This window comes from Rhinatrema bivittatum, chromosome 5 (genome assembly GCF_901001135.1).
Source record: "Rhinatrema bivittatum chromosome 5, aRhiBiv1.1, whole genome shotgun sequence".
NCBI classification, from domain to species: domain Eukaryota; kingdom Metazoa; phylum Chordata; class Amphibia; order Gymnophiona; family Rhinatrematidae; genus Rhinatrema; species Rhinatrema bivittatum.
Window position 1 is genome coordinate 176,462,778 of NC_042619.1, and position 13,960 is coordinate 176,476,737.

Consider the following 13,960-nt stretch of genomic DNA (forward strand, 5'->3'; position numbering starts at 1 on the left):
AATCCTCCCTTATTTTCCTTAATTTTGGTAATTTGATTTAGGGAATGTTGGGTTTTCAATTTCCAAGCTAAGAGCCTACGAGGTTTATTGCTGTTGCGACCGTCACTTCCCGACGGCTTCACTCCACCTACCTTTCCTTTTTTGCGGCTCCTCCTGCTCTTCACGGACGCCTGGCTGTCGCGGCGTCCGCCTGGCATCCTCTCTGGCGTCCCCGGACCGGCTTGGACCCTGCCTCTCACCATGTTCTACAGGTACCTTAGGGCACACGTGCCGCACAGTCCTCATTCTTATTTCCTCATTGGCGTGTTCCTCAGTGGCGTCCCCCTATGATGACGTCACACTGCCCAGATATTTAAGCCTACAGTTTATTGCTAGCCCTTGAGTTAGCAAGGGGAATTCTTACGGATGGGATTCGCTCTCCGTACCCAGCTACTCTGCCTATCCAACTTCCATTGGACTCTTTCTGCTAACGGGGTACCCGCTCTTCGGGGGCCTCTTTTGCTTCTTTCAGGTCGCTATCAGGTAACCGGTACTCGCTCCTCAAGGGCCCATGTTCCCTGACTCGCTGCCTGCATCTATCTCCTCTTCTACTTGGAAGAATTCACTACAGACACCATCAGTGAGTACTACTATCATCTACTCCTCAGAGCCGTCTCTCTGGAACCGGGTACTCGCTCCTCGAGGGCCTGCCTCCGTTCCAGCGCAATCTCCTACGTGGAACCGCTGTGTGAGTACTTTGCCAACGAGTCTCTCTGCTTCCAGGGATCTGGTACTCACTCCTCGAGGGCCAGCTCTCCCTATCTCGGGGCTTCTCCATATTTGGGACTCTGTGAATGTTCTATTGTACTCATCATCTCAGTTCTCTCCACTACAGTACTGCTACCGGAGGAACCGCTGTTCCAGTGCCCTGGGGAATACTAGCCCAGCCGGGCTACATCTTCTACTCACTACTTGCCACCTCTGGTGGCTTGTCAAACTGTCTAAATAAAGATATAATCTGTGTTTGTGTGTCCAGAGCTGAGCGTGACCTGTGGCCCCTCACGGGACTTCCCCCCATGGGCGTGGTCAGCTGCCACAGTGTCCAAGAGTCCACCCAAACCTCACTAATTATAACAATTGCCAATTTCAAAAAAGGAATGTCTTTCTAAATCCAATTTATGCTGCATTTCTTCAGCGATTAAGTGCATTAAGTTGCCCTTTTTAGCATCCAGGCCCCCAAGAATCACGGGTATATGTATAGTGCTGACATCGGATTGAAATCTGACTCAGTCTCCAACTGCTATCAGAAGCATACTATACCCATTGGTCCTGAATCCATCTGCTACATGCTAGGAAATGGGGAATTTAAAACTTTAACATTTAAGGATAGCACTTTAATACTAGCTACCTTGAGTAAAATGTAAAATTGTAACTCTGTCAATCCATAACCAACCCCATCCATCTCCCCTAAACCGCTACCATCTCCACCCATCCCCCCCAACAAAACCAACAGATGTGCAGCCTCCACCCTCCCAGGAGAACGTCTCCCCCCTAATGGTGCATCCAGCCTACCATTCCTAAGTACAGCCCTTAGCGAACACAAAAAGAAAAAGGGGAGTTGCATACCCTATAAAAAGGTTCACATGCAAATAAGCAATCAAAGAAGTCAACCCAACAAGAAAAGCAAAAACACAAAAAGAAAAATCAGATTCCCAGTCCGATGCTATCAAAAATCACAAAGAAGCTAGTCTTCTAATATAGATCATCTCCAAAACTCAACATAAACACTCAGAAGACACTCGTGTAACATCCTCAGTGGTTGCAGTATTATAGGAATTTCTCCATAAACTCTTCCCTCCTTTAGACACACACTGCCATTTTGATGTTTTCCTTCTAGGCAACATTTTATGAATTGGATCTTGTTTTACTTTGATACCAGCATATCTCAATATCTTACTGGCTTCATCAAGCCAAAGGGATAGCCATTTATATCTTACATTCTCAGCATGGAGCACATCAGTAACTGGTTTCAGTTCCCTCCGTTGCCGCAGAGTAGTGGATGATAGGTCATTGTAAAGTTCAATAGCATTCCCTTTCTAGTGGATAGAACCCATAGATCTAACTTTTCACATCACAGCCTCCTTAATTCGAAAGTGTTGTAGGAAGGCCACTATATCTCAGGACTTATTCTGCACGAGGAAGCCTAGTACCCTATGTGCACATACAATTTTTATAGCTACCTTCTCCTCACTCAGATCATTTGACCCTAATATGGCTTCACAGATAGGAGGACACCAAATCAGAGCAGGTCACACACATCTGTTGCAGGCATGCCCCCTATCTTAATATTGCATAATCTAATGTATTTCTCAATATCCGCAAATTTGTCAGCCATCTCAGCATTCACTTGCACTAGATTCTGTCGCTCTTTATGTGGCTGCATTACAGCCTTGTTGCTCGGACTCTTCTATCTGCATCTCGATATCTCCAACCTCTCTCCTTAAATTGGTCACTGTCTCCAAGATGTCATTTAACTGCCATGATATCAGATCTCAGGTTGCGGAACCATTTTTGGAAATCCGAATGTGCCTCCCATGCAGATTAATTGGGCATATCCTTCCACCTCCTCTGTGGCACTCAGCATGGCAGTTATTTGTGCCTCTTTCCTGATCGCACTGCCACCCGTAGAAAAAAAGTATTTAAGGTCAACAACCTTCTTTTGGTAAGACATCCTGTATATACACACACTATCTACCCCACTTTGTAGACCAGGGATTGCTTACATATGCTAAAAAGAGCTTTTTAATAAGGCATTAAGGGGACAAAGCACTTAGGCAGTCATCTTGGATGGGTAACATCACTTCCCCACATGTTAAGGAATTTTGAAATCTAATTTGTCCACAAATAGTTTAGCACTATTCACTTTCACTGAGACCGCAGGCTCCATTCTATACAGATATCCACATTTTCTATAAGGTAATATCTTTCAGTAGGACAGCATTTCCTGACATCAAATCAGCACCATCCATGAAACTCAACATCCACATCTGACACCAGCTCTGGAATATCTCATTCATGCCTCTCTGGTACAAAAATTATATTTAGCAAGAATTCCAGTATCCCCCTACTTGTAAATTCATCCCATAACTAGCATTCTCCATTTTACATCTGGTATATTGTAAGTCCCCCATGGTGGCACCTCACTACTGCATGCTACATTTTGTAAGGCTTCTATCTTGTCCATATTTAATGTTTCTTCTTGTAATGGCACCTATAGATTATAATTACATTGATATTAAAATTTCTAGGTTTTTTCAGGACAGCCCACAAACTCAGCTCTTTGCTCAGTTGGTATCTCTATGAATTTTTTCCCTAATATACAAAGCAACTCCTCCCTCACCCCCTTTTTAATCTATTCTTTCCTTTCTGAAGGCTATACCATGGTATACTGATCCCAAACTTATCACTGATCTATGTTTCAGTTACCTAAACCATATCAATAAATCTTCCACCATCATGGCTTATAGGTCAATTAATTTGCTGGACACACTGTGATCAGATTTCTTAAATGCTTTTCTAGAAGTAACCCCAGGCAATTTACAAAAGAACATCAAATAATACAAATACATAATCATTTGCACATGACTTTCCATGATGTTTTCCAATTTCTCATTACTACCTGACAAGCCTTCCTCCACTGTTTTAAATGGCCTCAAATTTACTAATGCCTCATTACGGCCACTTGATAAATCAGGACTCTGTACACTTCCCCATTTCATGCATGACATATTTCAATAGAAATTACTTTTTATTTATAGTAAATCTATAACCACTTGCAAAATCATGCAAATATGTTAGAGGTGCAAAATTTGTTGCATTGAGTTTTTTGGTTTGTTTTTTTTTTTAACTCGATGCATAATCCACTCTTTAGCTGATCCAGAAAACTGTGGGCTTTGATATTAGGGAATCATACTTGCAAACCAGTAGTTATACATACCTTGGGAATGGCTGCAGCTACTGGTCCTATATATGCTATTATGAGGGGAAGAAGCATGAAAAACAGACTGGAAGAGCTCAGCAGTTCTGGAATGTCATCAGCTAAAAAGAAAAGGATACTTTGATTATAATTTCCATGTCCAGTTTCCTGTAAATTAAACCATTTTCCAGTTTAACTTATAAAAAAATTATTTTAGCATATTTATTTTAATACATATATTCACATAAAAATTATATTAATTGCACAACAATGGATAAAAGACCATAAAATCACAGGAAAATACTACATTGTGTCAGTTTTACTGCATGGCTTCAAGGATAAAAACAAAAAACCTCCAAAAACACAGAACTTAATTAAATAAATCTTGTAAAGTACCACAGCATTTTGCTGTTTTGAAGATTTCTCTTTTTAGCAAGAAGCTTCAGACACTCAGTACCACAATTTCACCAATTTCCATAGCAATTCCAGCACAGAAACAATTGATGCTTCCAGAACTCACTCCCCTGTAAGCTTTCCATGCCTCTGGGCAGGCATAGATACCTTTCTATTGGAATAATATAAAAAAAGATACTAAAATAATGCACAAAAGCTTTCAGAGATTCTTTCTCCTTCTTTACTGAAAAAATGCATCAGAAATTTATCAGAATACTTCAGACTCCCTAATGCTTGGGGGAAAATTTTATTATTTTTAGATACTAAAGTTTGAAATACCACTTTATTAAAAATTATCATCTCCATGTACTGTTAGATCAGTAGACAATTATGATGATGCTTATGTATCACAGCAGTAAGGCACAGATAACTTCAAATACTGGGGCATACTCTCCACAAAATACAGAGAAATATGACGGCAGAAAAAGACCGTATGGCCCATTCGTCCAATTAATTTAGCATTATAATTCTCATCACTCCCTTAGAGATCCCCTGTATTTATCCCATGCTTTCTTGAATTGTGAAACTGTTTTGTCTCCACCACTTCCACTGGGAGGCTGTTCCACATATCTACCACCCTCTCTGTAAGGAAATATTTCCTGAGTCCTCCCCCTTTCACCATCATCTCTTGACCCCTCATTCTAGAGCCTCCTTTCCATTGAAAAAGGCTCACCTCCTGTGCATGGAAATCTTTGAGATATTTGAATGTCTCTATCATGTCTCACCATTTCACCTTTCCTCTAGGGTATACGTGTTTAGATCTTTAAGTCTATCCCCATATGCTTTAGAATGAAGACCAATGAACATTTTAGTAACCAACCTCTGAATAGATTTGATTATATCCTTTTGAAGGTGCGGTCTCTAGAACTGTACATTATTTCAAGTGAGGTCTCAACAGGGACCTATACAAGGGCAATATCACTTCCCTTTTTCTGCTGAATATTCCTCTCCCTGTGCAGCAAGTATCTTTCTGCCTTTAACTGCCAATTTATTCATACAAAGGTGAGGCTTGTGTGTTATATTTTTGCCTCCTAAGGGAATACAGTTCTATAGAACACATCATAGTGTTCTGTCAACATTTTAATGTAGCATATCAAAGTATGTTGACAGAAAGCTATCTTCTTCAGTACAACAAGCCTGCCCCTTGCAAGCACATTTTGCCATGAAGTCTCTTCAGCTGGACAGACTGATGAGAAACTAGCACATTTCTGTCCTTCCACACTGCTCACCAAAATGGTCTGACCTGTTTAAAATCTTCATTAAAACAATTATCTTCCCCTGCTGCCTATTTTTTATCCCTATGCTCCAAATTCTTGAACTTTCATCCAGGTACTCTAACAGATAACCCAGTAATGACTGTATAATCTGCCCTGCCTCCATCCTAGCTGTTGCTACTTTTATATAGAATGACAGACCAAAATAACAAATCTTGTCTTACCATCAACAGCAAGGGCCCTGTGTAAAAGGTCTTTAGCAGCTCGCACAACAGCATTCACAACAGAGAGCACTCTGCTGCAGTTTTTATCTTCTTCATTAGCTTTACTCAAAAGCTGGGACTGCAGGTCTCCATCATATTCACTCCTGGAAAGGATATGTGATTTAGTAATAATGAGCCAAACATACATTTGCCATATGTGAACACTAGAATATGTGGAATTGGAAAAGGTTAAATTTAACTAAGACAAATAAAAATTACTACTAATTTTAAGATTGAAAATGACTGACCACACTACCTGGGTACAAGAATAGTACTAGCAAAATATTAGGAATGTGTATGGGAAAGTTTTTGTTTCAGTTTAATGTTTATTTCAGTTTGGCTCTTTGCCAAACCAAACATTAAAATTTAAAAACCCTAAAACAAAAAGAAACAACCCCTCATAGCCCCCGTTACCCCTCTTTACCCCTTCTGTGGAGGTCTGATAAAGAGCAGGAAAAATCTCAGCTATAAAACAATTTGATGCTGGCCAGAGCCATTTTTCAGCCACAGCCAGCAGAGCAGGAGTGACTGTGGATCGCACCTGGCCCTTTCATCACCAGAGATCCCACAGGCAGAGCCAGATTTAAGCATAAGCACGTACCTTGGGTGCCAAAATATAAGGGCACCCTAAACACAGACTTCATTTGCTGCTGTCCAATTTCTGGGGAAAAATCTCCCACCCATGGTCCCCTGCCTATGGGTACAATAATCAAAGCCGACCATGCCCACAGAAGGGGCAAGGGTAGGGAGGATCCACAGGGGTGTGCTGTTTGCTTTGTTAATTTGTAGACATAAGAAAATCCAGCTATCATAAGAATCTGTAGTGATAGAGTTTACTGTAAAAAATGCAAAAAAATCGAACACATTCCAGTGCTTCACTTGGAATAGAAACAAAATTACTGGGAACTACTGTTAGAAAAGGTATTTTCTTTCAATCTATGTTACAGAACAGAATTTCAGCCCACCAGCTCCAGATGCTCTAACACAGTGGTCCTCCAACCTTTTTTGCACCAGGGACCAGCTTCAAGCAAGACCATTTGTCCATGGCACGGCAGGGCGGGGTGGGGGTGGGGTTATGGAGGAGGTTGGATTTTAGTGCACACTTATTTAATTATGACATTTATAATGTGAATGTGACTCAACTCACCATAGGTTCTCACATGCATGACACACTGACCCATGATCGTCACGGGGCTAGATGTAAAAGTACAGTTTGCATCCACGGGAACCACCCTGACCCACAATAATGGATGTAAAGCAGAATTATGACATTCCCCATACAACTCACCCTACAAAAAAGATATTCTGGTTCTGGTGTCATCTCAGTAACAGCAACTCAAACTCCTTCTACTTCCAGGCTCAATAGCCCTACTTATGAAAAGACAGCAGTTTACCACCAATGCATGTCCTCTTGAGGAAACACAACAAATAAGACCGATACAAACGCTTACATGCTAGTAAAATATCTCATCTCGGTAACTGACACAGAACCGACCTAACATACTCCCAGGATCTGTAGTAATGCACATAAACTAATCCACACACAGTTACACCTGTATTATGGAATACACTCAAACAGGAGCAACCCTATCTATGAAAAGGCAACACTACAAATATTAAATCAGGCCCTAAAAACCAATACACCTCTTATTAGGAAAACAGAACTAGCAAGCAGCTATAGATCCCCACACAGAAATAATTGTAAAACTATACTAATAAGCAGAATAAATGTTTCAAAACAGTTATGAACAGAATAACATCCAACAATTAAAAACTCATAAAAACTATTAAACATTCTCCAAACACCAATAAAATATTTCAAAAAAGCAGACATCACATAATTAAAATGGCAGTCAATCATGAAAAATAAACTTAAAAAGCCAGCTTTACTTACCCCCTCCAGCAGCTTTTCTACTCCCCTTCCATGCAGGCCATGGCACACACCAGAAGCAGCAGTAGAAGCTAAGCTCTATACTTATGGTCCTCTTCCTTAGTACCCATGTCTCTCTCACACACACACACACACACACGCGCACCATACCAGTCATGCCCCCATGACCAGTTTCTGTCTCTCACACACCAATCATCTCCCAAACAGTCTTTGGCACACACACACCAGTCACCTTCCTGAACAGTTTCTCTCATGCCATACACACACACAGGCTTCCCACTCCCGTGTTCTACTTACATATATGGGCTTCTCACTCTCATAATCACTTTCTCTGTCTCTCTCTCACACACACACACACACACACACACACTCACCAGTCTCTCACTCCCATGCTTGTTCTCTCCACATGCACAGGCTTCTCATTCCCATAATCACTTTCTTTCTCTCTCTCTCTCACACACACACACAGGCTTCCCACTCCCATGTTCTCTTTCAGATATACAGGCTTCTCACTCCCATGATGTGTGTCACACACACCCAGGTTTCTCACTCCCATGCTCACTCTTCATATGCACAGGCTTCTCATTCCCATAATCACTTTCTTTCTCTCTCTCTCTCTCACACACACACACACCAGTCACCTGATCTCTCTCATGCATACACACACACAGGCTTCCCACTCCCATGTTCTCTTTCAGATATACAGGCTTCTCTCTCCCATGCTGTCTCACACACACCAGGTTTCTCACTCCCATGCTCACTCTTCACATGCACAGGCTTCTCATTCCCATAATCACTTTCTCTCTGTTACACACACACCAGTCTCTCTCATTTCCATGCTCACTCTCCACGTGCACAGGCTTCTCATTCTCTGAATCATATTCTCTCTCTCACATCCACACACACCAGTCTTTTTCTCTCACATTCACACACACAGTCACCTTACCAACCAGTCTCTCTCTCTCATTCATGCACACACACACAGGCTTCCCACTCCCATGCTCTCTCACATAATTAGGCTTCTCACTCCCATGCTTTTTTTCACACACACCACCCCCCCCCCCCCAGACTTCTTACGCCCATGCTTTCTCACATACCCAGATTTCTTACTTCCATGCTTTTTCTCTCTCTCACACACACACACACACACATCAGTCACCTCCCTGACTGTCTCACACTCTCACATACACATCAGTCATCTCCCTGAGCAATCACTTTCATTGTCTCTCACATATACACACACACATCAGCTCTCTGACCAGTTTCTCTCAATCACACACAGGCATGCTGACTGGCTGCTTCTCTCTTTCTCTCACTCACTTCCTCCCCCCCCGAGCACAAATGGTAGCTGCATCAGCCCCCTCCTCCAGCCCCCGCAGGCCAAGAAGAACCCCATCGGCCACGGGAGGCTCATTCTGCTCTCTCCTTTCCCAATTACCGTCTGCTTTGATTGCTTGGGGGCCGATGCTGCTGCCGCCGCTACTTTTCCATGCGGCATGGCCTTTCTCCTTCCCGCGTACCGCTCTGTGTATCACTTCCTGTTCCGGTTCACGGGGGGGGGGGCCAGCCACAGGTGCCACAGCTTCTTCTAGCACTGCTGCCGTTTCCACTGGGCTTGAAAGTGCTGATAGCCCGGCGGCAACGGCAACAGGGAAGGAAGAGCAGCGGGAGAGACGGGGCGCACGCGACACACCAGCCGGTGCTTGGCGGCGCCGCGGACCGGCAAAAAAACCCCAACGGCCCAGTCCTGGTCCGCGGACCCCTGCTCTAACATCTTAGAAACATAGAAACAGAAATGACGGCAGAAGACCAAACGTCCCATCAGTCTGCCCAGCAAGTATTCACACATTTTTTTCTCATACTTATCTGTTACTCTTGGCCCTTATTAGTAACTTTTTGGTTCTAGTTACCTTCCACCCCCGCCACTGATATAGAGAGCAGTGCTTGGAGCTGCATCAAAGTGAAGTATCAAGCTTAACTGGTTCAGGGTAGTAACCCCAGCAATAAGCAAGCTACTCCCATGCTTATTTGCTTACCCAGCCTATGCAATTCAGTTCTTGTTGGTTGTTTGTTGTCTGTATAATAATCTCCAAAAGATAAGAAATGCCTCAGCTGACTTTCCTTTAAAGATAGAGAACATATTGATGTCTCATCTAAAAAAAAAAAAATTCTCTCAGCCATTGGAGAGGAGAATGTCATGGCCATTGATTAAAGGCAATATCTAGTGACCAGATTCAGGGCCCATGCTTGCCAAATTCTAGAAGAAACCTTAGTACATGACCAGTGACCCAGAATTGTCACTGCAATGCCCGCACTAGGTGTGCTTGGAGGGGGGGGGGGGGGGAGAGAGAATAAAAAATAAGTGAAAAATACACAGAAAGTTTAAAATGAGGACTCAGAGTATCCGATCTCACCCATGGTTCTGATTGAGCTGAAAGTGAAAAGGAGGAGGAGGAACTACTGAGTAAAAAAAAACAAACCCCAAAACAAACCAAAACCATATCTTTGGTACTGTGCATTGTGGTTACTCAGTTGATTGCTGCATGAAAGGCTAGCCACTCCCTTAACCAAACCCACATTTAAACTGGACATTTCTTATACTTATTTTATTAAAAACATTTACAGGCTGGATCCAAGATGACATCTAAGCATTAATGATGTGAGCTTTTCCGCCTATACAATTTTTTTTTTTTTTTTTACTCAAAATGCCCCATTCAGGCTGCAAAAGGAGGGAAAGGAAAGGATTTACCCTGGGGTCCCTCCCCAGCAACCCTGTCTCAGCCCTATGCAGGGTAGAATCGCTGGGATTTGAAGTTGTGGAAGAGGGATAAGTTTCTCCCCCCGACTCATTCATCTCCTTGTCCCCAATGATGAGAACTGCACCAGCCAACCCTGATGCAACCCGGGACCTGGATAAACGCTTTGTACGGACACGGGTTGACGTCGTCGGCAACCTTGTGTTCCTGACAGAAGTGCTTCTCCAAGCAGTAAGAAGACAGACAGTGAGCGAGACTCTCTCTCCGTGAATTAACCAGATTCTCAACTTTGGGAAGGCAAAGCATGGAAAAAGAAAGACTTCTCTTTTACTCAGCTCCAGCAGCGGTGGCTCCATTTACAGTTCAACAGTTTCTCTGGTAAAACCCACACAGATAACTGAATTCTATTTGGGAAGCAATTGAGAGCCTTGGTAATTCTATTACAACCCAGCTAAGGGGTAGATTTTAATAGGCGTGCGCGTCCATGTGCACGCGCTACCCGGCGCGCTCACATGGATGCGACATTATTATAACGTGTGCGCTGGCCCACACATGTTATGAAATTGGCGGGCCACGCACATATGCGCGCCAGATTTTGTAATCCAGGTGCACAAAGGGGGGGGGGGACGACACACGACAGTTTTGCAAAATTTGTGCAGCGATGCATTGCAGCCTTCTCCAGTGGACTGAGAGAGAACTTCCCCTTCCCCTCTCCTCCCCTAATTCCTACCTTTTTCCCTTGTCTTTTTTCCTTCAAACTTACTTCAGGCCCAAGCTGAAGTAAGCTGCATGCGCTGGCAACTGGCCAGTGCGCGAGGCTCCAGGACAGCAATCAATGCCACTGTCCTGGCCTGCCCCGTCCCATGTAATCTTCATTCGCCTATTCACGTAGGAATTATTTTCTTTTTTAATTTTTCAATCTTCCCAAACAAGATTTCGGCACATTTGCAACCCTTGTGTTGTTCATGAAATAAGAAACTGAGGTACCGCTGTCATTGAGAGTTTAACCAGCCTTTCCAATAGTGAGTACATACTCCAATACAGAGTGCAGCACTCATTTATTGATATATAACATTAAGTTTTTTAAAATTCATCTTTCATATAAATTTTCTTAATACCGTTTAACAAGTTGTTTTTAGTGGAAATCACATTAACAAATGGTGCAAATATTATTTATTTCATTCTATTTAATTTTCACTACCTGTTATAATTATATTTGTTTAGTGCTCTATTTTTAATATGGTTAATACCAATAATCTTTTTATCATGCCAGCTTTGATGTTTTTTGAAAGGTCTATAAATATATTTTTTAGAATTTTTAAGATTCAATATTTGTTTTCAATGAATTTATACATTTAATTTACAGACCTTTTGTTGCACAGTCTTTTTTAAGACTTGGATTGTCATCATAACACGACTCAAGTAGAGGTAAAGACCACAAATGTAATTGTTATTCTCATTTTCACACTTATATGCTGTGTCATAATTCATATTTACACCACATTTTCATGTTACCATTTTAATTGTGTGTTTCAGTTATGTTCTTATTATTTTTTATTATTTACAAGTATGTGTTATTGTATGTTGTAGCCCCTGATGTAGCCCCATTGTAAGAGGGCGAAACTCGGCCAGAGTTGGGCATTGTTCATATATTCGTGTTACTACCCAATAAAGGAAATCATTTGGACATCTGGCTGCTAATCCTGTTTTGTCGCCCTCACGGCTTTGTTAGACAGCCTTCCTTGCTGTTTCTTCAGCCTTTCCGAACTTAACACAGCAGTGGGAGGGACTCTGGACTGATCCTTGGTACTACAGGAATGAAAATTATTGAAGGTAAGACCTAATTTTCTTTTCCCTGTACGTACCGGATCAGTCCAGACTCCTGGGATGTACCAGAGCTCAACTACTTGGGGTGGGAAACGGAGAGGCCCGCTCTCAACACGCCTGCTCCGAAATTGCCCTCCCTGGAGTCCTGTACATCCAGACGATAATGACGTGCGAACGTGTGCAACGATTTCCAAGTCGCTGCTCTACAGATCTCTAGCGGGGAGATCTGCTGACACTCCGCCCAGGAAGCCGCCTGGGAGCGAGTAGAGTGCGCCTTCAGTCCCAAAGGCAAGGGATGACCAGCTAAAAGGTATGCAAAATTTATGGCTTCCTTCAACCACCACGAGATGGTGGTCTTGGATGCCATATTACCCTTCTTAGGACCCTTCCAAAGAACAAAGAGGTGATCCGAAACCCGAAAACCATTAGTGACTTCCAGGTAGCGTAAGAGGACCCTACGCACATCCAGCTTCCTCAAATCCCTGGAAAGAGTATCCGATCTGTCTATATGAGAAAACGCTGGAAGCTCCACCGACTGGTTCAGATGAAAGGAAGAAACTACTTTGGGTAGAAAGGAAGGAACCGTCCGGAGACTAACTCCAGACTCAGAGATACGCAAGAAGGGTTCCCTACAGGACAATGACTGAAGTTCAGAAACCCGCCTAGCCGAAGTGATTGCCACCAAAAATACGACTTTCAAAGTGAGATCCTTCAGAGTCGCCCTCTTCAGAGGCTCAAACGGGGGGTGTACACAAGGCTTTGAGAACCACATTTAGGTTCCAGGAAGGACAAGGAGCAAGCAGCGGTGGACGTAAATGCCTTGCCCCCTTCAGGAAACGGTCAATATCAGGATGAGATGCCAACGTCCTCCCTTCCATCGTGCCCCGTAAAAAACAGAGGGCAGCCACCTGTACACGGAACGAACTACAAGACAGCCCCTTGGCTAAACCGTCCTGAAGAAAGGCTAAAATATCAGAAATGGCCGCCTGAGTAGGTTGAACCATCCAAGAAGCACACCATGACTCGAACACTTTCCAAACGCTAATATATGACAAAGAAGTCGAGGTCTTGCACGACCAAAGAAGAGTGGACACCACTGCATCCGAATAACCTTTGCCTCTTAAACGGCGCCTCTCAAAAGCTATGCCGCTAGACAAAAGCGATCTACCTGATCGAAACAGACAGGTCCCTGATGAAGTAGATTCGGTAACGCCGGGAGATGTAGTGGAGCTTCTACCGCTAGGTTGATGAGGTCTGCAAACCACGGCCGCTGAGGCCACTCGTGGGCCACCAAGATAACTTCTGCAGGGTGACTCTCTATGCGACGAAGGACCTTGCCTATTAGAGGCCAAGGGGGAAAAACATACAGAAGGATTGATGTCAGCCAGGGCAGCACCAAGGCGTCCACTCCTTCCGCCCCCAGTTCTCTGCGCCGGGCAAAGAAGCGTGGAGCCTTGGCATTCTGAAAGGTCGCCATCAGATCCATGGCTGGCTGTCCCCACCTGTCACAGATGAGCTGGAAGGCTCTGTCCGTCAGCTCCCATTCTCCAGGGTCGAGCTGATGTCTGCTCAGAAAATCCGCGTGAATGTTGTCTACCTCT

General features: G+C 43.4%; 1 protein-coding gene and 1 long non-coding RNA gene across 2 annotated transcripts in view; one reads left to right on the top strand and one right to left on the bottom strand.

Annotated features, from left to right (window-relative positions):
* MYCBP2 (MYC binding protein 2) overlaps positions 1–13,960 on the bottom strand; it is a 1,075,853-nt gene that overhangs the window by 594,712 nt on the left and 467,181 nt on the right. Inside the window, 2 exon segments of the mRNA XM_029603038.1 lie at positions 3,977–4,077; positions 5,847–5,989. Coding sequence (XP_029458898.1) covers positions 3,977–4,077; positions 5,847–5,989 — 244 coding nt within the window.
* LOC115092285 lies at positions 11,503–12,170 on the top strand. The gene is made up of 3 exons (XR_003856970.1): positions 11,503–11,554; positions 11,899–11,960; positions 12,123–12,170. It is a non-coding gene; the product is annotated as an uncharacterized LOC115092285 (long non-coding RNA).